Source organism: Zonotrichia albicollis, chromosome 33, assembly GCF_047830755.1.
Source record: "Zonotrichia albicollis isolate bZonAlb1 chromosome 33, bZonAlb1.hap1, whole genome shotgun sequence".
Classification (NCBI taxonomy): domain Eukaryota; kingdom Metazoa; phylum Chordata; class Aves; order Passeriformes; family Passerellidae; genus Zonotrichia; species Zonotrichia albicollis.
Genome location: NC_133851.1, coordinates 3280064 through 3304987, shown reverse-complemented (window position 1 = coordinate 3304987; position 24924 = coordinate 3280064). Strand labels below are relative to the sequence as shown.

Below are 24924 nucleotides of genomic sequence, written 5' to 3'. Positions count from 1 at the left end.
AATGTGGGGGTTCCTGCCCTTTGGGGGTCACCCTGTGTCTGAGGATGAGGTCAGGCCCGGGGGACTTGGGGGTTTGTGTTTCCCCCCAGATTTTTCTGCTGGGGAACCTGAAGCCCCATTTCCACCCCTGAGGGTCCATCCAAGCTCAGACCGCCCAAATCCACGAATGGGCTTCTTCTCCTCCAACCCCACCTCCCCATGGAGGGGATCCCCGAAATCTGGGGGCTCAGACAGACATTTCCTGCCCCTCAAATGTTCCTGGATCAGGGAGTCCTCAGCCCCCATCTCTGTCTTTGTGGGACCCCCCTCAGGCTCAACCCCCCACAGATCCAGGTCCTGAATGGGCTCTTTCATCCCAAAACCCACCTCTCCACAGAGGGGACCCCTGAAATCAGGTGTTAGAGTGGGCACCTCCTCACACAGATGTGTCCAGGGTGTGTTTGGGGTTTTGTCTTGTCACTCGTGGGTGTTTTGTTCAGCAGGACACGACCCAGAGGTGAGGGGAACTCCCAGCGGCCACTGGATCCACCCAGCAGGGTCTGTTTGGGTGCAAACCGGGTGTTTTGGGCACGTGGTGCTGGTGTTGTGTCCCCAGGCTGGGGGGTTGTGGCACAGCCCCAGGACGCAGCTGAGGGACGAGGGGGTGGCAGTCCCCGAATCCGGCACTCTCATGGCCAAGGAGGGAATTTGGGGAAGAGAAATGGAGCAAGAGGGAGAGGAGATCCCGATGGGATTGCTACGAACGCTCTGTGTACCCAGAGATGTCCGGATGTCCTGATATACGACCTGAACCTCTCCTGGCACAGCCTGAGACTCTTCCCTCCCCTCCCGTCCCTGTTCCCTGGGAGCAAAGCCCGACCCCCCCCGGCTGTCCCTTCTTGCCAGGGAGTTGTGCAGAGCCAGAAGGTCCCTCCTGAGCCTCCTTTTCTCCCAAGGTGCGATTGCCTTGGAGCCCAGGAAGGGGATTTGCGGCGTTTGCTCCTTTTCCAGCATCCCACGGACGTCGGGGCTGCCCCGAGAGCTCGGAGTCATCTCCTGCTCCGCAGGGCTGTTCCCTGAGGAGTGAGGAAGTGGAGGAGGCGAGGAAGGGTCGGTGTGAGAGCTGGGGAAGAGGAGGAGGATGGCGGGCTGGAGGAGGAAGGATGGGCGGAGGCAAGAAAAGGCAGCGCGGAGGCTCCGAGACTTTAGGGAGGAAAGATTTTATTGAGGCCGGCTCGGGGGCGAGGAGCCCGGAGCGCGGCGCGGGGCAGCGAGGGGTTGTCCATGGGCTCGGGGCAGCGAGCGCTTGTCCCGCTGGGCTCAGTTCTGGGCGATGACCTGGAAGGGAGGAAGGGCCGGGCTGAGGCGCGCGGGGCCGGGGAGGGCACAGCGGAGCCCCGAGAGCGCCGGGGCTGAGCCCGGCACGGCCCGGAACGGCACGGCACGGCCGCCTTACGCTGTTGATCCAGGAGATGTAGGCGGAGACGCGGGTGAACACGGTGGGTTTGCGGGCGACGTTGCAGCCCTGGCTGGAGACGAAGCTGGTGACGCCGTGCACCTGGTACTGGCCGTTGACGGCGCAGTTCAGGGGACCGCCGGAATCGCCCTGCGGAGCGAGGAGCGGCGTGAGCCGGGGCTGCGGGGGCAGCAGCGGCGGGGGCGGCGGGGGCAGCGCGGGGGCCGCGGGCGCACCTGGCAGCCGGAGCGCACGCCGTCGCCGCCGGCGCACACCATGGTGTTCTTGACGGTGGAGCCCCAGTAGGACGCGCTGGAGCAGATCTGGTAATCCACGACGGGCAGCGAGGCCTGGAGCAGGACGCTGGACAGCTGCCCGTTGGCTGCGGGGAGCGGGCGCCGGTCAGCGCCGGCCCGGAGCCGCCGGAACGGCCCGGCCAAAGCAGAGCCCGCGGCCCCCTGCGAGCCCCTCCGGCCCCGTCCGTCCCCCCGAGGCTCGGCACGGCCGCGGCCGGCTCTGAGCACCTGCGAGCCCCGAGCGCAGCCCCGAGCGGAGCCTCCCGGGGCCGTGCCGGACTCCGGGCGCTGCCCGGGGCAATTCGGGTCGGGGGGAGCCCGTCACTCACTGCGGGTCAGGCCCCAGCCCGTGATGTAGCAGGGGTAGTTGTTGGACAGGATGGTGCCCTCCCGGGGCAGCACGGCCAGCTGCACGGCGCTGTTCAGGGTGGCCGAGCTGCTCAGGCGGAACAGGGCGATGTCGTAGCTGCCGGCGGGAGGGAGAGGATGTTACAAGGAGCCCCCCAAACCCCGGCCGGGCTCCCGCCAAGTGCCCGTCCCGCGGGCGTTACCCTGCGGCCACGTTGTTGGTGTTGTAGTAGGGGTGGACGACGATCTTGCTGACGCTGAAGACCTGCTCGGTGCCGTCGTTGCTGTAGAGGTTGTGCTCGCCGGCCACCACACGGTACTGCAAGTTACTGGCGGCAAGGCGCGCAAACGCTCCGTCAGCGCCGAGCTGCGGGCAGCCCGAGCGGGAGCGGCTCCGGGAGGCTCCGAGCGGCACCAGGGCGCTCCCGGAGCTGCCCCGCGGGGGCCCGGCCAAAAAGGAGGAGGCCAAAAGCCCCCCAAGGGCGGCTGCTCTGGGGCTTGGGGCAGCCGGAATTTCTGCTCGGAAGGGTTTTCGGGGAAAGGAGGTTTGGCGAGGGGAAGGAGGGGTCCCCGGGGCGCTCACTTGTTGACGCAGTGGGCAGCGGTCATCACCCAGTTCCTGTGGATGAGGGAGCCCCCGCAGGTGTGGTGCCAGCTGCCCCCGGAGTAATACTGCAGGGAGATCTGGGGAGGGGGCGAGAGACGGCGCGGGGCTGAGCGCGGGGTCCCGGCGCGGGCAGAGCCCCGGGCCCGGCCGTGGCACGCCGGCACGACCCACCTGGGAGGGCCAGGAGTGCGAGCGCGCCTCGGTGCCGCCGACCACCCTCTGCATGCCATCGAGATCCAGCTCGGAGCAGCGCCCTGCGGACAGAGGGACGGCGTCAGTGCCGCCGGGCTTGGCTCAAGGCGGCTTTCGGGGGTGCCGAGGCCGAAGGCTCCGGGCGGGACTCACCGCACAGGGCGAGCGCGGCGAGGAGCACGAGCTGCAGCATCATGGTGGAGCGCTGTCCGCGGTGGGACCGAGCGTCGGGCCCCGGGCGCTTTAACGGGGCGGCGGGAGGCGGCGCGGGAAGGGCAGCAGGTGCCGCGGCCCCGCCGAGCGGCCTTGGCCCCTGTGCCAAAGCACACTCGGTGCCCGGGCAGCCCAGGGACACCCCGAGCCCCCCTGGGCGCTGCAGCCCTGGGAGACGCTGCCCTGCGCTGGCACCTGCTGTCCCCGTGTCCCCGAGCCGTGTCACCGCTGGCTCCCGCTCTCAGCCCCAGCAGGCCTTGGCTGCAGCTCTGCCGGGCCTCGGTTCGTGGGATGGTTCCGGGGCTTGATCCAACACGTGAATGGAGCCACTTTGGCACCGGGATGGGGAAACCGAGGCACAAACGGGGCACGACCTTCAGCCTGTCCCCAAGCCCCCATCACAGGCAGCGCTGGAGTAGGGCCGGGCTCGGCCTCCCTGGGGCATGAGGTTGGGGCAGGAGGAAGCAACGATACAATCTGAAAGAAACCCTAGAGTTTTGGCCAAAATTCTGTTATTTTTTGCCCCATTGAACTCCAAATGGAGATTGTTTTGGTGAGGAACATTGGCCCTCGAGCCACAGGCCCTCTGATTTGGGATCACGGGTATCATGGGGTCAACCAGGTCAAAAAAAGTGATAGAAATCAAAAGCACCTGCTGCAGTTCTGTACTTATTTCCAAGGAAAACACGAAACTTCCCAGGAGCACAATTTCCAAGTAATTCCGTGTTTGTTCTATCAGCACCAAGGGTACACAGCGAGGGACAGTGGCCATGACTCTGCCCCACACAGGGACACCCCAAAGCAAAGCTGAGCCCCCAGCTGTGGCACAAAGGGCTGCACACTCTTAGTTTTGGGCTAAAAAAGTGGGATCTCTGGATTACTGAGATTTTGGGATGTTCCTGTGTTAGACACAAAACTTGTGTACTGTCCAACTCCAGATGTTCCACAGTTCTTTGTTCCCAGTGGGTCTTTTCTACCTCAGGATATCCATTATTCCCGCAGTCTGGACATCTTGGAGCTCTTGGACAACACTCCTGGATTTTGAGGATCTTTGGGGTTGTCCTTTGCAGAACCAACAGGTTTCCTGTATCATCCTTGTGTGTCCCTTCCACCTCTGGTGATTCCACGACCCGAGAGGTCAGGGACCTTTTGACAACCTTGAACTTTGGGGTTTTGTCGTCAGTGACCTTTTGTCTTGAGCAGGGCCAGGAGCTGTCCCAATGATCCTTTGTGTTTCCCTTCCAGCTGGATCCCCCATGGCCCCCCGGCCCTGTGGCCTGGCCGCGTTCCAGGAGAGCCTTTTGGGGGTTTGGGGGTTCCGGGGCGCGCAGCGGATGCTGCCTGGCCTCGCCTCCAACTTCCTCCCTCGAAGCCTCCAACGGCAGCTGCGGGGCCGCTCTGGGGCCGCGCCGGGGCCATGGCCGAGGGCAGGGGCGGCAGCGCCGGGCTCTTCGCCAGGCAGGTCCAGAAACACTTCAGCCGCGCCCAGGAGAAGGTACGGAGGTGCCACCCACCCCCACACCCCACCTGTGTCTGGGTTTGTCCTTCTGTCCCCCCTCAGCAATCCCGGGGTGGCCCAAAGGGCACAGCTCAGCTCCTTTGGGTGCTCACAGGGTGGGAGTTTGGGGGTTTCTGTGTCAGTGTCATCGTTACTCCAATGCTTTGTGGGATGGCATCTCCCAAAGCTCCCCGAGACACTTTGGCTTCTCTAATGGTGGGGGGTTCTCCACCCAAAATGCTCTGCAGGGGTTATGGGGGGCTGTGGGGTGGTGGCACAGGGTCCCTGGGCTGGCTGGCACTGGGGGTGCCCAGCAGGACCCAGCGTGGCCGGGGGTCCCAGGAAAGTTGGAGAGATCAGCCCAGGAAGCGAGGGGGAAGGGCTGCGGAAACGGCATGAGCGGGACAATTCTCAGCTGCTTTTGCGGGGGCCTCCTTCCTTTCCTCTCCCCTAAAAGGAGCTGTGACTCCGCTTTTGGGGGTGACACAAAGACCCCTTTCAAACCCTCACCCTCCCGGGTTTCTTGGCCGGGGCTCGTTGCTAAATTTGGCTTTCCCACGGCTCAATCATCCCAGGCCAGGCTCTGGCTGCTTCCTGCACACTGCAAATCTCCCTCCCAGCCGGTCCTGGCCTGTTCCCAGGGGGCCCAACCTCTTCCTGGACATCCCAAATCTCCCTCTGACCCAGCCCCAGCCTCTTCCTGGACATCCCAAATCATCTCACTCCCAGCCCTGGCCCCTTCCTGTGGGGTTCAAGCTGTTTGTGGGCACCCAAAAAGTCTCTCCTGCCTGGCCCAGGTTCTTCCTGGGGTTTCAGCCTCTTCCTGGACACCTTAAATTTCTCCTCATCTGGCTTCAGTCATTTTCCAGAGGGTCACTCTCTTCCTGGGCACCCCAAAACTCCTCCATGCCTGGCCCCAGCCTCTTCCCAGGGGAGCTCAATCTCTTCCTGGGCACCCCAAAGCTGCCCCAGTCCAGACTCAGCCTCTTCCCAGGAGGTTCAGCCTGGACACCCCAAATCTCCCCCACTCAGAGCAGCCTCTCAGCTCTTCTTCGGCCTCCTCATCCTCCTCATGGTGTCCCCTGTGCCCCACAGTTGGGGCTCGGGGTGTTTTGGGGTGCACAGGACTGTACCTGCGGGGTTTAGGGGGGGAGGCAGATTGGCGCCCAAAAATCCACCGTTTTCCTGAAAGAAATAAAAGCGCCGAGGAACACAGTGAGATTTTGCATTTCCACATCAATCCTGCCCCGCTGGCTCCTCGGCCCCCCTTCAGGGGGGTCTTGGGGGGCACAGCCGGGGGCCCTCGGGGTGTGACAGGGGCCTCTTCCCCTCTCTCCCCATCACAGGTTTTGCAAAAATTGGGCAAAACGGTGGAAACCAAAGATGAGCAGTTCGAGCAGAGCGCCTACAACTTCCAGCTGCAGCAGGTGACAGGGGGACACTGGGGACATTGGGGACATTGGGGACACCGGGGACACTGGGGACATGTCCTGATCCCCCTGATCCCCCTGATCCTCCCTCACTGCCCTGTTTTGCAGAACGAGGGTCACAAACTCTACAAGGAGCTCAAGGGGTTCGTGGGAGCCGTGAGAGGTGAGGAGCAGACCCGGGATGGACCCGGGAGAGCCGGGAACGGGGAGGGACCCAGGGCGGGACCGGGATAATAAATCAGGAATAGCAGATGAAATAAATCATACTACAATAAATGGATTATTCATTAAAAATCGGTATTAAATCAAAAGAAAGAATAAATTAAAAAAAATATTGAGAATAAATAGATTGTAAGATATGAATGGATAATAAAGAGAAAATAGTTAATAAAAATACTATACATGAGATAATAGATAATATAGATGAGATATATGGCATATATCTTACATATATGACATATGCAATATTTATTTTTATATCTCATTTATTAAAAGCATATGGGAGAATAAAGGGATAAATATGACAGAGAAATAATGAAGAGATAAAAATAATAGATATTAAAACTATAGAAAAGATAAAATAATAACATTAATAATAATAATATATTAATAAATAAATACTATTTACTAATAAATACTATTAATATAATAGTATTAGTAATAAATAAATACTATTACTATTCATAATATTGAATAATAATATAACGATGTTATATAAATTATTATTAATAATGTTAATAAAATAATAAATACTGTATGTGGGATAGTTGATAATATATATGGGATATATATTCTATATAGTATATTAAATAGAATAACAGATAATACCTATGTTATATATTGTGTATATATGGGATGATAGGGACAATAAATAATTTATAATAACACACCCGGGCTGATAAACAACAACAGACAGCAGTGAATAAATTAATAACGATCAGGACTAAATGCTAATGACAATTGTAATGATCGTGATCGTGATAATGATAATGATAACGACAATGATAATGACAATGATCATATCATGATAGTGATAGTGATAGTGATAATAATAATATAGTAATGATAATGATAACGATAATGATAACTATAGTGATAATCATAATTATAATAATGATAATGACAATTACAATGACAATGGTAATGATAATGGTGATTATCGTGATAGTGATAGTGATAATGATAATGATAATGATAACGATAATGATGGTGATAATATAATTATAATAATGACAATGATAAGGATCATGCCGGGTGTCTGTGCCCGCAGTGATGCACGAGAGCTCCCGCAGAGTGGCCGAGACGCTGCAGGACATTTACAGCCCTGAGTGGGACGGGCACGAGGAGCTCCGGGCCATCGCCGACGTGAGCCCCGGGTGTCCCCAGGGTCCCCTTGAAGCCCGGGGGGGCTGGAGGGTCCCGGCTGTCACTGCTGTCCCTGTCCCTGTCCCCCCAGAGCAATGACCTCCTGTGGGAGGACTACGAGGCCAAGTTGGTGGACCAAGCCCTGCGGCTCATGGAGAATTACCTGGCTCAGTTCGGCGACTTCAAGGTGCCCCCTTGTGCTGTCGGGCGGGGTTGGGGACAGGGGGGGCACGGGGGGGTCCTGGCTCACCTGTGTCCCCCCACCAGGAGCGCATCGCCAAGCGGGGCCGAAAGCTCGTGGACTACGACAGCGCCCGGCACCACCTGGAGGCTCTGCAGAGCGCCAAGAAAAAGGACGAGGCCAAAATCGCCAAGGTTGGCACTCCCCGGGACAGCTCCCGCTTGGGGACAGTCCCCCGGCCGTGGGGACAACGCCACGACTCCCCCGTGCCTCCCCCAGGCCGAGGAGGAGTTCAGTAGAGCCCAGGCGGTGTTCGAGGAGCTGAACAGGGACCTGCGGGAGGAGCTGCCGGTCCTGTACGGCAGGTACGGGCTGTCACAGGCCTGGGGACACCGCGGGGGCTCGGGGACCTGCGGGGAGCTGCGGGACACTGCGGGGATTTGGGGACATGGCAGGGATGGAGGTGACCGTGAGGGGTGTCAGGGTGGGGATGTCATCAGGCTGGAGGACACCACAAGGGCTTGGGGACATCACGGACTGAGGGGTGGCGGACACTATGGGGATGGGGGACATGGCAGGGGTGGAGGACATCATGGGGCAAGGGGACACTGCAAGGGCTTGGGGACGTCATGGACCAGGGGGTCGGGCGACATCGTGGGGGCTGGGGGACATCATGAGGCTGGGGGACACAGCAGGGACAGGGGGACATATGAGGCTGGGGACATCGTGGGGCTGGGGGACACGGCAGAGATGGGGGACACGGCAGGGATAGGGGACATCGTGGGGCTGGGGGACATTGTGGGGCTGGGGGGACATCGTGGGGCTGGGGGACACGGGCTGGGCATGGGTGCCATTGGGTGGGTGAAGTCCCCCCATGCAGGGAAGGACTTGCGTGGGTCTCTCCTCAAAGTCCGCCCTGGGGACACATCGGGGGTCCTGGGGGGACATCGCCCACGGGGTCCTGTGACAGTGGGAGGTGACAGCTCTGTGACATCCATGGGGTGGCCCTGAGGGGACATTCCCGTTCCCTGTGGGGCCCACAGAGTTGGGGACTCAGGGGGAGGGACGGGTGGGAGGTGGCTGAGCACCCCCAGACCCCTCCCTGTCCTCTCGGTGGACATCGTGGGTCACCCCCAGAACCCTCCGATGTCCCCTCCAGTGTCCCCTCCGTGGGACACCGTGGGGCACCCCCAGACCCCTCCCTGTCACCCACAGCCGCCTCGCCTGTTACGTCACCGTTTTCCAGAACATTTCCAACCTCCGTGACGTCTTCTACAAAGAGATGAGCAAGGTGGGGAAGGCACCCCAAAACACGTCCCCCACCACCTGGCATCCCCAGGTGTCCCCAGGCATCCCCAGGTGTCCCCAGGCATCCTCAGGTGTCCCCAGGTGTCCCCAGGTGTCCCCAGCTCTCCCCAGCTGTCCCCAGGTGTCCATGTCTGTGCTGTTCCCCGCCCCTCTGGAGTCCTTGCTCCTCATTTCATTCATTCATTCAGAGCAGCCCGAGGATGTCCCCAGGTGTTGGGGGCCCTGCTGAGCCCCCGGGTGATGGGGAGCACCTGGGGGGACCCCCTGAAGTGTTTCTGTGTCCTCCCCCTCCCCAGCTCAACCGGGACCTGTATGAGGTGATGAGCAAACTGGAGAAGCAGCACTCGAGCAAGGTGTTCATCATCAAAGGCGTCCCCAGGTAACACCCGCGGAGATGAGGGGACGGGGGGTTAAGGGGACATTTTGCCCCGCAGCCCCCACAAATGTGATGGAGGCTCCGGTCCCACAGTCCTGGGGTGGGCGGGCGCCTGCCAAAGATGGGCTGGAGGTGCTTCTTGGTGGGCCTGGGGCATTATCGGGGTCCTGCTGGATGGGGAAGCGCCCCCTGCAAGCTGGGACGGTGACACCCCAAGGATGAACCCCAAGCTGAACCCCTCTGTCCCCCCCGCTCCCAGCAATCGCCGCTCTCTGGTCATCTCCGCCCCCGTGAGCCCCCCGGCCATGTTCCCCTGCCCGGACAAGGCGCCCGTGCTGGACGCGGAGGTGACACCGGGGTCCCCCGGCGGGGACAGCGCCGCCACCGACACCGACAGCGCCGCCCCCGCGGAGCCGGGGGCTGTGTCCCCCGGGCCCCCCCCGGCTTCGCCCGCCAGCTGCGGCTCCCTGGACACGGCCTCGGTGTCCAGCGAGGAGAGCGCGGAGAAGGCGACAGCGGTGACAGGGTCGGTGTCCAGCGAGGGGACCGCGGAGGAGGCGACAGTGGTGACGGGGTCGGTGTCCAGCGAGGAGAGCGCGGAGCTCGGTCCCGGCCGAGACAAGGAGCCCTCGGAGGAAGCGACGTTGGTGACAGGGTCGGCATCCATCAAGGAGCCCCCGGAGGAGGTGACATCGGTGACAGGGTCGGTGCCCAGCGAGGAGCCCCCGGAGCCCATCTCCGACCCCGACTCTCTGTCCCCTGATCCAGAGCCACCGGCGACAGCCGCGGAGCCGGGGGGTGACAGCGGGGCGCGGGGAGGGGTAGAGGGCATCGCCACCTCGCTGGCGTCACTGATTTTATCCGAGGCCATCGCCCAGGCCGCTGGCGTCCTGTCAGCAGCGCCGGGGACAGCGGCGGGCACGGCAGGGGACAGCGGGGCCACCAGCGCCGAGGGTCGGGCTCGGCCCGCAGTGTCGCCGTCCCCAGCCTCAGCTGTCCCCTGCCGTGTCCCCGGCCCCGCGGAGTGTCCCCGGGAGCCGTGCCAGCTCGGCGGAGAGCGGGGACAGCGCGGGGACAGCGGGGACAGCGCGGAGGCGGCGGATGCCGAGCCAGAGGTGCGCAGGGCTCAGGGGGGAAAGTTCTGGGGGACGCCGGGGTGGGCGCGAGGAACGCACCCAGGGCTGGGGACACCCGGGAGGGATGTGGGGACACGGGGACAAAGCCAGCCCGTGGGACACCCTGTGCCGCAGGTGGGGCCGGACCTGCCCCTCCCGCGGCGGCCGGAGCCCCCCTGGACCCCCAACCCAGGGTGGGGGGCTCGGTCCCTTTTGGGTGGGATTCAACAGAACCACAAGGTGACAGCGTCCCCCCCCCACCGTGTCTCTCCCAGGGCTGTTCCGGGACACCGGAGCAGGACACGAGCCAGGACACGAACCGGGACCCCTCAGGTGCTGCAGACCCCCCCCAGGATCCCCCCGAGTTCCTCAGCGCCCTCTGATCCCAGGGAAATGCGGCTTCTCCCCCAGATTCATTCCCCACAAAGTATTTTCCAGCCCCCATCCCGTCCCAAATAAAGATGGAAAAGGCAGGAAAATCCCAAATCTCCATCTGGGATTGCGGAGGGGTCCGGGGGGATCCCCCCGGTGGATTTGGGGTGGCTGAGGAATGTAGGGGAGGGAGATTGGGAGGTGTCGCCTCTCTGCCCGGCTCCAGCACCCGTGACTCAGGGAAAAGGCGTCGAACCTGTTCCACCAGCTCCCGGAAAATGCGCTGTCATGCCAAAAAACCCCAAAACACCCCAATTTTCCCCTTCCGTGATGCATAATTCCCCCAGTCTCCGGGATGATGAGTTTATCCCGCAGCCAGCGAGGGGTTAAACGGGGGAGGGATCCTGGGGAGGTTGATCCTCATTCCAGCCGAACTGGAAAGGTGAGGTAGGAACAGGGCAACGCCTTCACCTGGAGCCGCACATGGTGCCGGCAGGTAAGAGCTGCAGGAGTGGGATCTGGATCCCGGGATGTCCCTTCCCCCGAAATTCCCGATCCTGGGGGGCTTCAGGGGGCAATTCCTCTGCACAGGGATCCGGACACGGCGGCACCGCAGCCCTGCAGTGAGGGACGGGCTGTGCGGCCGGTCCGGGGTGAAGCCGGAATGTCGGGGCTCGGCCGGGCGTTTTCCAGCTGGATTTGGGGTGGGAGGGGAGGGAAAGGCCGGATCCTGCCACAGGGAGAGGCTGAAAGCAGGAAATCCGGCAGGAAAGCTGAGGGGGAAACAGCGGGAGCAAAGTGCTGCTCCCAGGGGATCATCCCGAGGTGAGGGACAAGAAACGAGGGCGAGCAGCAAATCCCGCAATCCACCCGCTGGGGAGGGGAGGGGGCGGCTGTAAAGGGGCTGCGGAGCATCCCGAAAGAAGCCTGGGGGGATGGTTTGGTGATCCCATCCTCCATCCGCCGGGAATGGGAATGGAGGGGCTGGAAAGGCGCTGCCGAGCACACCTAAAATTCTGTAGGGACGGTTTGTTCCTCTCCCCTCATCCAGGCACCGGGAACGGGAATGGGGATAGGGATCGGAATGGAGGGGCTGTAAAAGAGCTGCCGAGCAGCCCCAAAAATCTGTAAGGACAGTTTGCTCCTCTCCCCTCATCCAGGCTCTGGGAACAGGCACGGGAAAGGGAATGGAGCGGCTGTAAAAGCGTTGCCAAGCACCCCAAAAAATCCGTAGGGACAGTTTTCTCCTCTCCTGTCATCCAAGAACCGGGAAAGGAAATGGGGATAAGGATGGAGGAGCTGCATCCCCGGCGCTCCTGGAAGGAGGTTTTGGGATCAGAGCAGCCGCGCGGGGCAGGGTTTCCCTTGGGAACGGCTCTGGAGCCGCTCGGCCGGAGCGCAGGAATGAGGAAGATGAGTTTTTCACAAGCCTGCTGTAAAAACACATTTAAATGCATTCGGATGGGAATGATTCACTGCGGCTGCCAGCCCCCTCCTTCCGGGCTGGATCCCGGCCTGGCACTGCCAGAAATTCCGGGGTTTTGGGAAGCACCGGGGCCTTCCAGCAGGGAGGGATCCGTGGGGAGCATCCCTGTCCTGGAGAGAGCAGGAGGAGCTCCCCTTCCACCGCCACGCGTGGTTGGATGGAAATCAAACCCTTCCCTCAGATAAATTCGGGTTAAACCTTTGGTGAGTCCCAGCACTCCAATCCTCGGGTGCTGTGGGTCCCAGGGTTGCGGTTTTGGGGTGCTGGGGCCCAGAACTGGTTTGTGCTCCTCACTGGCAATGCCAAACTCTTCCCAAAAAACCTTTCCCAAAGCTCAGCCCAGCCCCTGTTCCACCCAGCAGCCCCTTTTTCTATTCTTTTCCTAAACCCCAGTTTATTTTTGGGGGATTTAATCCCGGTTTTTGCTCCGAAGCCGCCCGGGAGCAGCAGCTGCTCCGTGGGAAGGTCGAGGTTGGCTTTGGAGAGCTCTGTTGGGTAAGCTCGGCAGCAAAACTGGGCTTAATGAGGGGCTGGGTTAAAGCAAAACCGGATTTAAAGCAAAACTGGACTGAAAACGAAACTGTTTAAAGCAAAACTTGGTGTCATTCAAAGTTGGGTTTAAAGCAAAACCGAGTTTAAAACAAAGCTGGGATTAAAGCAGCTCTGGATCTAATGCAAATCTGTGTTTAAAGCAAAATCGTGTCCAAAGCAAACTCGGTTTAAAGGAAAGCTGGTTTTAAGGTAAAATCAGCTTTAATTCAAAGCTGGGTCTAATGAAAAGCTGGACCTTAAAGTGAAACTGAGTTTAAAGCAAAATGAGTTTAAAGCAAAACTAAGTTTAAAGAAAAGCTGAGTTTAACATAGGACTAGACTAAAGTAAAGTCAGGCTTAAAGAAAAATTGTGCTGGAAATAAAATTGTGTTTAATGCAGAGCTGGGTTTAAAGCAAAGGTGGGTTTAAGAAAAAAAATCGGGTTTAAAACGAAATTGGGATTAAAGCAGAGTTTGGTTTCAAGCAAAACTGGGTTGAAAGCAAAACAAGGTTTAAAGGGAAACAAGCTTAAAACAAAGCAAGGTTTGAAAGCAGAACTGTTCTTACAGCAAAACCGGGTTTAAAGCGAAGCTGGGTTTAAAGTACAGCCGGGTTTAAAGCGGAGCTGATTTAAGTAAGACCGAGTTTAAGGAGCGGCTGCTGCCGGCCCGAGCCGGGCTCTGCCTGCTCGGGTCCCGCCCTCCCTGAGCCCTGCGGGAGGGAACGGGCACGGCCCGAGCTCCCGGGGACCCCAGACCCGATTCCCAGTCCACCCCCCACCCAGACCCAACTCCCGGGGCTCCCCCAGACCCAATTCCCGATGGTCCCCCACACCCAATTCCCAGCTCCCCTAAACCAAATTCCCGCCTCCCACAGCTCCAACTCCCGGCGCTCCCCTAAACCAAATTCAGGGTACCCCAGCCCCAATTCCCGGCTGGCCCCCAGCCGCAGTTCCCGGGGCTCCCTCAGCCCCAGCTCCCAGCGCCCCCAGACCCAATTCCCGGTGCTCCCCCAGTCCCAACTCCCGGCGCCCCTAGACCAAATTCCCAGCTCTACCCCAGACCCAATTCCCGGGGCCCTCTCAGCCCAAATTCCTGCCTCCCCCAGCCCCAAATCCCGGGGTTCCCCCAAACCAAATTCCTACCGCCCCCCAACCTTAACTCCCGGCGCCCCCAGCCCCAATTCCCTCCTCCCCCAATCCCAATTCCCGGAGCTCCCTCAGACCAAATTCCCGGCGCCCCCAGACCCAATTCCTGCCTCTTCCCAGTCCCAATTCCCGACTCCTCCAGCCCAAACTCACAGGGCTCCCCTAATCCAAATTCGGGATGCCCCAGTTCCCTGTGCGCCCCCAGCCCCAACTCCCGGCGCCCCCCCAGACCCAATTCCCCCAGCCCCAATTCGCGGTTCCTCCCCAGCCCCAATTGCCGCTCCCGGCCCGACCGTGGCCCCGCCCCGCTCCTGCCCCGCTCCCGCCGCTCGATTTCCTCTTTTTTTAAAAAAACCCCAAACAAACGGGATCGGATTCGCTCCGACCGCGCTGAGTCACGGAACCCCCGCGCCCCGGAGCCGCCCGGCCCCGAGCCCCGGAGCCACCGCCGGGACATTCGGGGGGCCCGGGGGTCCCCATCGGGCGCGGCCAAGGTGGGGCGGGCAATTCCCGAGCTCCGCATTTTGGGGCATTTTCAAGGACTTTCAGGCACTTTGAAGCTTTCAAAATTTGAGAGTGTATCCAGCCAGGGGCTGGTTCTTCCCTGTCCTGGCTGCGACCCCAGCCCCAGTAATTCCAGTGCGTTACTGGTGCTGCAACTTTTGGGGTGGTTTGGGGGGAAATCGCGACTTTTATCGCTATTTTTGGTAATTCCGAAGGAATCCCGAGCCTCACCTGGAAGGAGGCACTGGAAGGAGGGATCTCATCCCCACCTGAGCACAGGTGATGGGGCACTGAGCGGGAATTCACCCAAAAATAGCTTTTATCGCTATTTTTGGCAGCTCCGAAGGACCCCAACCCTTCCCCTGGAAGGCGCCGATGCGATGGAGGGAGATCGGCCCCACCTGAGCTCAGGTGAGCACCTGGAGCGGCTCCTCCGGGCCCTCCCCGCCTTCTCCACCCGCTCCGCCCTCCCTGACCCCCCTCTCTCCATGTGCCGAGGAAGACCCGACCACGCCGTACCTGAGGAAGGCTCCGACCCCTCCTGGCCATGAGGACGCCGACACCGCCGTGATCGCAGGTGAGGCCGGGCTGCTCCGGCTGAGCCCTGTGCTATAAATTAATTAAACAATTTGATTAATAAGGAGAATTTATCCCAGAATTAAAATACATGTGGTAAAATACATGTGGTAAAAAGGCCACAAGCAAAGCTCGGATCGGGGTTGACCCAGGTTGGGTGACACCGGGGGGGCACTTTGGCTCCTCTCCTCTGGGCATCACGAGAGAAAACTCTCACAAAATCTTTTTATAAATTTCCAAGATCCGAGGGTTTCTTACTTTCTTATAATTGATCTTATCTTTTTAGCATCTTCATGTAATTTTTCCTTTCCCACTGAGTTTTCCAAAACTGGTAAATAATTCACCTTGTTAGAGGGAAATCTCCTGCAAAATACATTCTAGGAGACACAGATTTATCTTATTGATGGTGCACATTGAATACATATTGCTGGGGTTTGGTCAGAGGAATCATCCTGTGGAATCAACATTTCATTCAGGCTGGGATTTCGGTGCATATCGCTGTAATCTCATCAGAGGGAATTTCCCAAACCCTCCTTTGGTGTGCCAGGATTTTCATCAGGTGAGATTACTGTGGCCTCAGCACGAATTTACACATATCGTCTTTTACAGGCTGTGTTATAGATGAATTAGCCAATTTGATTAATAAGGAGAATTTATCCCAGAATTAAAATACAGTGGTAAAAAGGCCACAAGCAAAGCTCAGATCGGGGCTGAACCAGATTGGGTGGCACAGGGGGGCACTCTGGCTCCTCTCCTCTGGGCATCACACACAGAAAACTCTCACAAAGTCTTTTTATACATTTCCAAGCAAGGAGAGTTTCTTGCTTTTTTATCATTGATTTTATCCTTTTAGCATCTTCACGTAGTTTTTCCTTTCTTGCTGAGAGTTTCCCTAAACTGGTAAATAATTCACCTTGTTAGAGGGAAATCTCCTGCAAAATACATTCTAGGAGACACAGATTTATCTTATGGATGGTGTACATTGAATGCACATCGCTGGGCTTTGGTCAGAGGAATCATCCTGTGGAATCAACATTTCATTCAGGCTGGGATTTTGGTGCATATGGCTGTAATCTCATCAGAGGGAATTTCCTCACCCTTCCTTTGGTGTGCCAGGATTTTCATCAGGTGAGATTACTGTAGCCTGTAATGGATTATATGAATAAATTCCTGCTGAGGCTACAGTAATCTCCCCTGATGAAAATCCTGGCACACCAAAGGAGGGTTTGGGAAATTCCCTGTGTTAGGAAAATTCATCCACAAACACCAGAGGTTTATGTCCAAAAAGGAGCCAGAGGAACCCTTTTGCTTTCCATGGGGCATTCCCCTGGGTCTCTCAGATTTTTGGAGGACACAGCCTCCTTTTTATCCCAGCTTCCCTCTCTTTTCCCCATTTCTGAGGTACTTGAGAGGTTCAGACTTCCCAGAACACCTGATACCAAAGATTCCCCTCTGATGTATAACCCTCCCTTTTAATTTTTAATTCTTATGGAATTTAGGGGTTTTTTCTTCCCTGTTGTTTCTTTCATCTCTCAATGTCTAATTTCATTTATCAGCAAAACTGAAGTTTATTTGTAAAAGCAAATATCCTTTTCCATTCATCAGTCAGTGGAATCCTTCCCACTGTTTCTTTTATCTCCCAGTGCTGGTTTTATCCACCACCAGACTCACAGCTTGTTTGGAAAGACAAATCCACTATTTCTCTCACCTCTGATGAGATTACAGCGATATGCACCAAAATCCCAGCCTGAATGACCAAACGTTTCCCCTCTTGGAGCCTTTCTAGGCTGGGATGGAGCTGTGGGATGTGGAGTTGGGGCAGCAGAGCCCTGGGCTGTGACAGTGTTCACAGGGGTCTGAGGGTGAGGGAAGAGATGAGGATCTGACTCCAGGTTTCAGAAGGCTTGATTTATTATGTTATTATATATATTATATTAAAACTATAGTAAAAGAATAGAAGAAAAGGTTCTCATCAGAAGGCTGGCTAAGAATAGAATAAGAAAATATGATAACAAAGGTTTGTGCCTCGGACAGAAAGTCCAAGCCAGCTGGGCTGTGATTTGCCATTAATTAGAAACAACCACATGAGACCAATCACTGATGCACCTGTTGCATTCCACAGCAGCAGATAATCAATGTTTACATTTTGTTCCTGAGGCCTCCCAGCTTCTCAGGAGGAAAAATCCTAAAGAAAGGATTTTTCATAAAAGATGTCTGCAACACACCACACCACACATCCACATGGCCAAAAGTGTCTCTGGGGTGAAATCACCACAGTTGCCGCTTTTTGGTTCAGCACCCAGGGCCAGACAAGCTCAGGCACATCCCATGGGGCAATATTGGTAATTATTCCAATTCACCTGTCACACCTGTGCTTGCCCTGCAGTGGTGATCACCCTGGTGTTCCTGACCCTGCTGACCGTGCTGGTGGTGATTGGGATTTACCTGTACCGGAACCAGGGCTCCTACCTCACCTACGAGCAGCCCGAGTCCGACGCCACCCCGAGGGAGGAGCCTCCGGCCAAGGACAAGGAGGAATATTTCATCTAAGGACACGCCTGGGATCCACACAGATCCCAAAATCCCCTGGAGATGGAGGCCTATGTGGATTTTCAGGAGTTAGGATGCTACCTGAATTCCCTGTCATCAGGGATCTGCCCAAATTTCCTGGAGTTGAAATATCCCGGAGCTGAGGATCTGCTGACATTTGCTGCAGGTGGAGGATTTTCCTAAGTGGGAATCTTCCTCAATCCCCCGGAGGGATTTAGGGCCTTTACCTGCATTTCCTGGCTTTGGGGCTCTCCCTGAATTCCCTGGATTTGGGGATCCACCTAAATTGGAAACCTGCCTGAATTCCCTGGGGTTCTGCCTAAATATCCTGGAGCTGGGATCTACCTGAATGCCCTGGAGCTTGTGATCTCCCTAAATCCCCTGGAGCTGGGGCTCTACCTGCATTTCCTGCATTTGGGGTTCTCCCTGAACTCCCTGGATTTGGGGATCCACCTAAATTGGAAACCTGCCTGAATTCCCTGGGGTTGAAATTCTGCCTAAATATCCTGGAACTTGCCATCTACCAAAATTCCCTTGAGCTGGGGGTCTACATGAATTTTCAGGAATTAGGATGCTACCTGAATTCCCTGCTATCAGGGATCTCCCCAAATTTCCTGGAGCTGAAATATCCCAGAGCTGAGGATCTGCTGAAATTTTTTGGAGGAGTGGGATCTGCCTTAATCCCCTGGATCTGGGGCTCTACCTGCATTTATTGGCTTTGGGGTTCTCCCTAAATTCCCTGGATTTGGGGATCCACTTAAATTTGAAACCTGACAAAATTCCCTGTGGTTGGGGTTCTGCCTAAATATCCTGGAGCTGGGATCTGCCTGATTCTCCTGGAGTTTGTGATCTCCCTGAATTCCTGGAGCTGGCAGTCTACGTGTATTTCCTGGCTTTGGGGCTCTACCCAAATTCCCTGGATTTGGGGATCCACCTAAATTGGAAACCTGCCTAAATTCCCTGGGGTTCTGCCTAAATATGCTGGAGCTGGGATCTGCCTGAATCTCTTGGAGTGTGTGGTCTCCCTAAATTCCCTGGAGCTGGGGGTCTGTGTGAATTTCCAGGAGTTGGGGATGCACTGAAATATCCCAGAGCTGAGGATCTGCTGAAATTCCCTGGAGTTGGGGGATCTTCCTAAGTGGGATCTGCCTACATCCCCTGGAGCCCTACCTGCATTTCCTGGCTTTGGGGTTCTGCCTAAATTCCCTGGATTTGAGGATCCATTTAAATTTGAAACTGTCTAAATTCCCTGGGGCTGAGGTTCTACCTAAATATCCTGGAGCTGGGATCTACCTCAATCTCATGGAACTTGTGATCTCTCTAAATTCCATGGAGCTGGGGCTCTACCTCCATTTCCTGCTCCATTTGGGGTTCTGCCTAAATTCCCTGGATTTGGGGATCCACCTAAATTGGAAACCTGCCTAAATCCCCTGGGGTTCTGCCTAAATATCCTGGAACTTGCCATCTACTAAAATTCCCTTGAGCTGGGGGTCTATGTGAATTTTCAGGAATTAGGATGCTACCTGAATTCCCTGGCATCAGGGATCTCCCCAAATTTCCTGGAGCTCTACCTGCATTTCCTGGCTTTGGGGCTCTGCCTAAATTCCCTGGATTTGGGGACCCACCTAAACTGGAAACCTGCCTGAATTCCCTGGGGTTGAGGTTCTCCCCAAATTCCCTGGGGCTGGGATCTGCCTGAATCCCCTGGAGTTTGTGATCTCCCTGAATCTCCTGGTGCTGGACTTCTGCCTAAAGCTGAGGATCTACAGGCTGATTTTGTTTGGTTTGAGGTTTTTTTTTCTTCCTTAATTTATGAAGCCAACCCTGGAAGGAATATGTGGGGGCCCGAGAGCAGGAAAAACCCCAAATACCCCCAAAAAAATAATAAGAGGAAGTTCCCAACGCAGCAGGAAAAAGGAAAGAAGTGAGGAAACCCCAGCTGGCAGCAGCCAAAGGGGTTCTCAGAGGCCCAACAGAAATTTGTTACTTCGTTTAAATTTTCAAAATAATCTTTATTTTTGGTTTTTAGTATAAAAATCCACAAGTTCAGTGCAGCACAGAGAGTCCGAGAGCCGAGCTCGGGAACAGTCAGGGATGGTCACACACACACAGAACACAGATTCAGATTAAAGTGAAATATTTAAGATAAAATAAAATCGAATCTGAGCTCTTTCTTCATCAAGTAACAATCAAAAGGAAGAACAACATCCGACCGAGGATCCCTGAAGTGTCCCTCCCAAGCTTGTGGAGGTTTGGTTATCAATGCATTGATAAACCCATTCACAAATACCCCATTCATAAAACCCACCTACAATCACCCCATTCATAAAAATCCATTTACAACGACCCCATTCATAAAAATCCATCTACAAACATCCCATTCCCAAAAAATTCCTCCATAAACCACCAATTTACACTTCTTTGATAATCCCATTGATAACCCCCAAATCATCCCGACCCTAAAGAGGGAACCCAAGGGATTTGGGCGCTCCCTGACAGTTCCCACCCCGGCACAGATGCAAACAGCCTCTCGGATTTAAGGAATTCGGGTGATAAAAGACCAGGTTCGAGTTAAACCCAAGCGTTTGCTAATTAAGCATTAATTAAACCCGGCTCTAGCTGGAAGGGGGAGGATCCCACGGGAGCGGCAGCGCGGCCCTGGCACCGCTCATGGCTTTGATTGGAGCTGAAGTGCAAAAAATCCAAAATTACTGGGAGGGGGTTCAAAAAAACCCCAGGACAGAGTTCCTGGAGGAAAAGGTGGGAGAGGGTGAGGGGGAACCTCGGGGGAGGCCAGGAGGGGCTCAGGTTTTGCCTCTGGAAAAGGAATTTTGCCTCTAAGGAGGAGATTTTGCCTCTGGAGAGGAGATTTTCCCTGTAGGGGGAAGATTTTTGCCTCTGGGGAAGATTTTTGCCTCTGGGGAGGGAATTTTGCCTGTGGGAAAGGAATTTTGCCTCTGAGGATGAGATTTTTGGCTCTGGGAAAGCGATTTTGCTTCTGGGAAGGGAATTTTGCCTCTGGGGAGGAGATTTTGCTTCTGGGGAGATTTTTTTGCCTCTGGGGAGGAGATTTTTTTTTGTTTCCTACCCAAAACCCACCTTTCCCAAAAAGAAGAGAACCCCGGATGGCTCCAGCAGAGGGATGTGGGTGGCAGAAGAGGAAACCCTTCCCCAAGGCTTAATTAGGCCATTCATTAATTAGAGCTGCATATAAATGAGTAAAGGGCGGGGCTGAGCTCGCCCCTATTTGTGAATGAACCCCCCAAGTGACCAAACCCCTCCCCGCTGTCACCCCCTTGTGTCACCTGGGGGGAAGGGGGGGGTCCCCAGGCAGGTACCGGGGGGGAGGGGCTGACGGGGGGGACCCCAGCCCCGCCCCCCCCTCACCAGAGGCCGAAGCCGCCCCCGTTTCCCCCCGGGACGCGCCCCTTGCGCGGGGGCAGCAGGACGGCGGCTCCGGGCGGCACCGGCACCGGGGCGGCAACCGGGGGGCACCCGGCGGGCGGCGGCTGCAAGGAAAACAGCGACGGGTCACTGTCGCGATAGGGGAGGGATCGCTGTCACAACAGGGGATGGGTCACTGTCGCGATAGGGGATGGGTCACTATCGCGATGGGGGGAGTCATTGTCGTGACAGGGAACGGGGTCATTGTCGCGATAGGGGATGGGTCACTGTCGCGATAGGGGAGGGATCGCTGTCACAACAGGGGATGGGTCACTGTCGCGATAGGGGAGGGGTCACTGTCGCGATGGGGGGAGTCATTGTCGTGACAGGGAACGGGGTCATTGTCGCGATAGGGGATGGGTCACTATCGTGATAGGGGAGGGATCACTGTCACAACAGGGGATGGGGTCACTGTCGCGATAGGGGAGGGGTCACTGTCGTGACACGGGGACAGGTCACTGTCATGACATGGGATGGGTCACTGTTGTGACAGGGGACAAATCACTGTCATGATAGGAGACAGGTCACTGTCACAACATTGGGACAGGTCACTGTCATGACAGGGTGACAGCCAAGGTCACTGTCACAACAGGGGACAGGTCACTGTTGTGACAGGGGATGGGTCACTGTCATGACAGGGTGACAGCCAAGGTCAGGATCACAACAGGAGCAGGGACAAGGCTGTGTGACAGGAGGGACACGAGGCCACTGTCACAATAGGGGACAGCCGAGGCCGGTGTCACACCCCAGGCGCGCTCTGGGCACACAGCGATGTCCCCAACCCCGCTGAGGGGACAGTGACAGGGCTGGGACACAGCCCTGAGCCACCCCTGAGGGCTGTGACACCTGGCCTGGACACCTGTCACCTGTGCTGCCACATGGGGGACACAGTGTCACCTGTCCCCAGGCTCCAGGTGGGATTTCCAGGGGAGCAGGAACCTCTGAGGCTCCGGGAGAGGGGAGCCAAGGGGGCCCAGGTGAGCAGGAGCCTCCCCCAGCCCACAGGAAGTGCCAGCCCAGGTGAGAGGTCAGGTGGGGTCAGGTGGTGTCAGGTGAGGTCAGGTGGGGTCAGGTGGTGTCAGGTGAGGTCAGGTGGGGTCAGGTGAGGTCAGGTGGGGTCAGGTGAGGTCAGGTGAGGTCAGTGGCCCAAGGCCCCCCTTGCCCATCTCCCCCCAGGCCACGCCCAGCCCGGCTGTGACCCAGAGCCACCTGTGATCCCAAATCCCACCTGGAAGTGCCCAAAGCCACCTGGATGGGGCTGGGACTCACCTGGGCCAGGGCCAGGCGATCTTCTGGTCCCTCGCCACCCAAATCCCCATACCCCAAAGATCCACCTGCCCTCACCTGGATCCTGACAGTCCCACCTGTCCCAAACCCTCCGACCTGCCCTAATCCTTCCCACCTGTCCCAAACCCGACAGATCCCCCTGCCCTCACCTGGATAGTGCCAGTGCCACCCCAAAATTTCCCACCCCATCTCAAATCCCACAGATCCACCTGGTATCACCTGGATCCTGGCAGTGCCACCTGTCCCAACCCTTCCCACCCCCCAGCTGCCCCTGCCCTCACCTGGATGCCAGCGGTGCCACCTGTGCCCAGCCTGGCCGCGCTGCCCACGCCCCCCTCCAGCAGCAGGGCGGGTCCTGCCGGGTACACCTGGCCCAGGGGCAGGAAGGCCACGGGGGAGCCCAGGGGCAGGGGCGGGGCCAGGGGCAGGTACAGGGACGCACCTGGGCACGCTGGGGACACGGGGGGGACACCAGCAGCGCCCAGGGGGACGAAGCTGAGGCGGTAGAGCTGCGAAAACAGCGAGGGCACACAGGTGTCACACAGGTGTCACTCCACCCAGTCAGGTGTCACCCATACCCACACAGGTGTCACTCCACCCAGACAGGTGTCACCCATACCCAGACAGCTGTCACCCCCCCCCACAGGTGTCACACCCTCAGACAGGTGTGCACCCTCCCAGACAGGTGTCACACCCACCCAGACAGGTGTCACCCCCAGACAGGTGTCACCCCCAGACAGATGCCACTCCCCCCACACAGGTGTCACCCCCACCCAGACAGGTGTCCCATGTGTCCTGATATTCTCTATCCCATGTGTGACATGTGTGCCATGTGTGCCATGTGTGCCATGTGTCACACGTGTCCCGTGTGTGCCATGATTCCCATGTACCCCATATGTCCCACGTGTCCCATATGTCCCACATGTGCCGTGTGTGTGTCCCATGTGTCGCATGTGTGTGTCCCCATGTGTCCCGTGTGTGTGTCCCCATGTGTCCCATCTGTGTGTCCCGTGTGTGTGTCCCCATGTGTCTCCCATGTGTGTGTCCCGTCTGTCCCATGTGTCCCATGTGTGTGTCCCATGTGTGTGTCCCCTGTGTCCCGTGTGTGTGTCCCCATGTGTCCCATCTGTGTGTCCCGTGTGTCCCATGTGTCCCATGTGTGTCTCCCATGTGTGTGTCCCCATGTGTCCCATGTGTGTGTCCCCTGTGTCCCGTGTGTCCCACGTACCTCGGGGTAGGCGGGCTCAGGGCAGGGGGGCGGCTGCAGCAGAGGCAGAGCCGGGGGGTACCCGGGGGGGGCCGGGAACAGGGGCTGGGCTGGAAACGGCCCTGGGGGGACACGAACGGGTCAGGAGAGCCGGGAGCGAGGGCTGGGGCTGGGACTGAGCCCAAAACTGCCCTGACAGGAAAAGGCACCAACCCCGTGATCCCCCGAGGGCATCGGTGCCATCAGTGCCCACCCTGTGCCCCCCCAGGCAGCGCCCCCACGGCATCAGCCCGGCCTCAGTGTCCCCCCAATGCTGGCACCCCCCCCCCGCAAAGCCTCAGGCATCCCCCCCCACGCCTCCCCTATGGTATCACCCCCTCCCAGGGCCTCACAGCCCCCCTCCCTCTCCCGTGGTATTTCCCCCCCAAATCCTCACATCACCCCCCCATGGTATCTCCCCCCCAAAATCCTCAGCCCCCCCGCGCCCCCTCCCAAGGAAACTCCCCACAAATCCTCAGACACCCCCCTCCCCCCCACCATGGTATCTCCCTCACAAATCCTCAGCCCCCCCCCACGCCCCCCCCATGGTATCTTTCCCCCGAAAAACCCTCACAGCCCCCCGTGCCCCCCCCAAATCCTCACACCCCCCTGTGCCCCCTCCCATGGTATCTCCCTCCCAAAAAACCCTCACACCCCCTCACGTCCCCCCCATAGTATTTCCCCCCAGCACCTGACACCCCTCATTCGCCCCGCCCATAGTATCTGTCCCCCAAAAACCTCAGATCCCCTCATCCCCCTCCCATGGTATCTCCCCCCCCCCAAAAAAACCCTCACACCCCCCTGTGCCCCCTCCCATGATATCTCCCCCCAGGGTCTCACACCCCCCCGGGGCCCCCTCCCCATGGTATCTCCCTCAGCCCCGCCTCCCGGCTCAAAGCGAAGCTGAGCACGCGTCTCCATGGCAACGCTGGCCCCGCCCCTTCGGCCCGCACGGCCCCGCCCCTCACGGGCCCTTAAAGGCGCCGCTGCCCCGGGCGGCTCTCCCGGGCGGGCCTGGCGGCTCCGCTGAGGGCACCGAGGGCCCGGCCCGGCCTTGCCTTTGCCGTTCATGGCGGCGGCGGCTCCCGCGGGCACGGCGGGGAGCGAGGAGGAGGAGGAGGAGGAGGAGGAGGAGGAGGAGGCGGGGGCGGCCCGTGGGGGAGGGTGAGGGACGGGGCAGGAAGCGGGACAGGAAGCAAACGCCGTGACGTCATCGCGTTCGGGGCGGGGCCACACCATCTTAAAGGGACCGCGGGAAAATTTGGAGGGGTGGAATGAGGGCGGGCCCTATAGGGGGCGGGGTCACGGCGTGGGGAGAGGGGCTGGACGGGAGGGGTCCCTAAACGGGGTCTGGGGGCCCTAAATAGGTCTGGAGTTACATATTTGAGCATTACTAAGAATTTATTATTAAGAATAA

At 57.9% G+C, this 24924-nt stretch overlaps 3 protein-coding genes across 4 annotated transcripts; 1 reads left to right on the top strand and 2 right to left on the bottom strand.

Moving 5' to 3' along the window:
- Positions 1-1188: 1188 nt before the first annotated feature.
- On the bottom strand, positions 1189-3074 carry CELA1 (chymotrypsin like elastase 1). Its single transcript, XM_074530568.1, has 8 exons — positions 3032-3074; positions 2858-2940; positions 2663-2763; positions 2283-2408; positions 2061-2197; positions 1672-1817; positions 1436-1585; positions 1189-1317 (listed from the first exon to the last, which is right to left on the bottom strand). Exons 1-8 carry the CDS (start codon positions 3072-3074, stop codon positions 1300-1302), a joined length of 804 nt encoding a protein of 267 aa, XP_074386669.1. The 3' UTR covers positions 1189-1299.
- BIN2 (bridging integrator 2) lies at positions 2972-20215 on the top strand. Of its 2 annotated transcripts, XM_074530592.1 has the most exons (13): positions 2972-4586; positions 5936-6016; positions 6128-6182; positions 7290-7384; positions 7476-7571; positions 7652-7759; positions 7845-7930; positions 8781-8856; positions 9170-9252; positions 9509-10364; positions 14743-14815; positions 14907-14981; positions 17367-20215. In XM_074530592.1, the coding sequence occupies exons 1-13, from the start codon at positions 4509-4511 to the stop codon at positions 17528-17530; spliced, it is 1926 nt and encodes a 641-aa protein (XP_074386693.1). In that variant the 5' UTR covers positions 2972-4508; the 3' UTR covers positions 17531-20215. The 2 variants fall into 2 exon arrangements, with proteins under 2 accessions (XP_074386693.1, XP_074386694.1); XM_074530593.1 differs by lacking the exons at positions 14743-14815; positions 14907-14981; positions 17367-20215 and adding an exon at positions 10640-11433 and having other exon boundaries at positions 2980-4586.
- DAZAP2 (DAZ associated protein 2) lies at positions 19522-24746 on the bottom strand. Its single transcript, XM_074530567.1, has 4 exons — positions 24350-24746; positions 23490-23590; positions 22543-22770; positions 19522-21039 (listed from the first exon to the last, which is right to left on the bottom strand). The coding sequence occupies exons 1-4, from the start codon at positions 24744-24746 to the stop codon at positions 20914-20916; spliced, it is 852 nt and encodes a 283-aa protein (XP_074386668.1). The 3' UTR covers positions 19522-20913.
- Between the last annotated feature and the right edge of the window lie 178 nt (positions 24747-24924).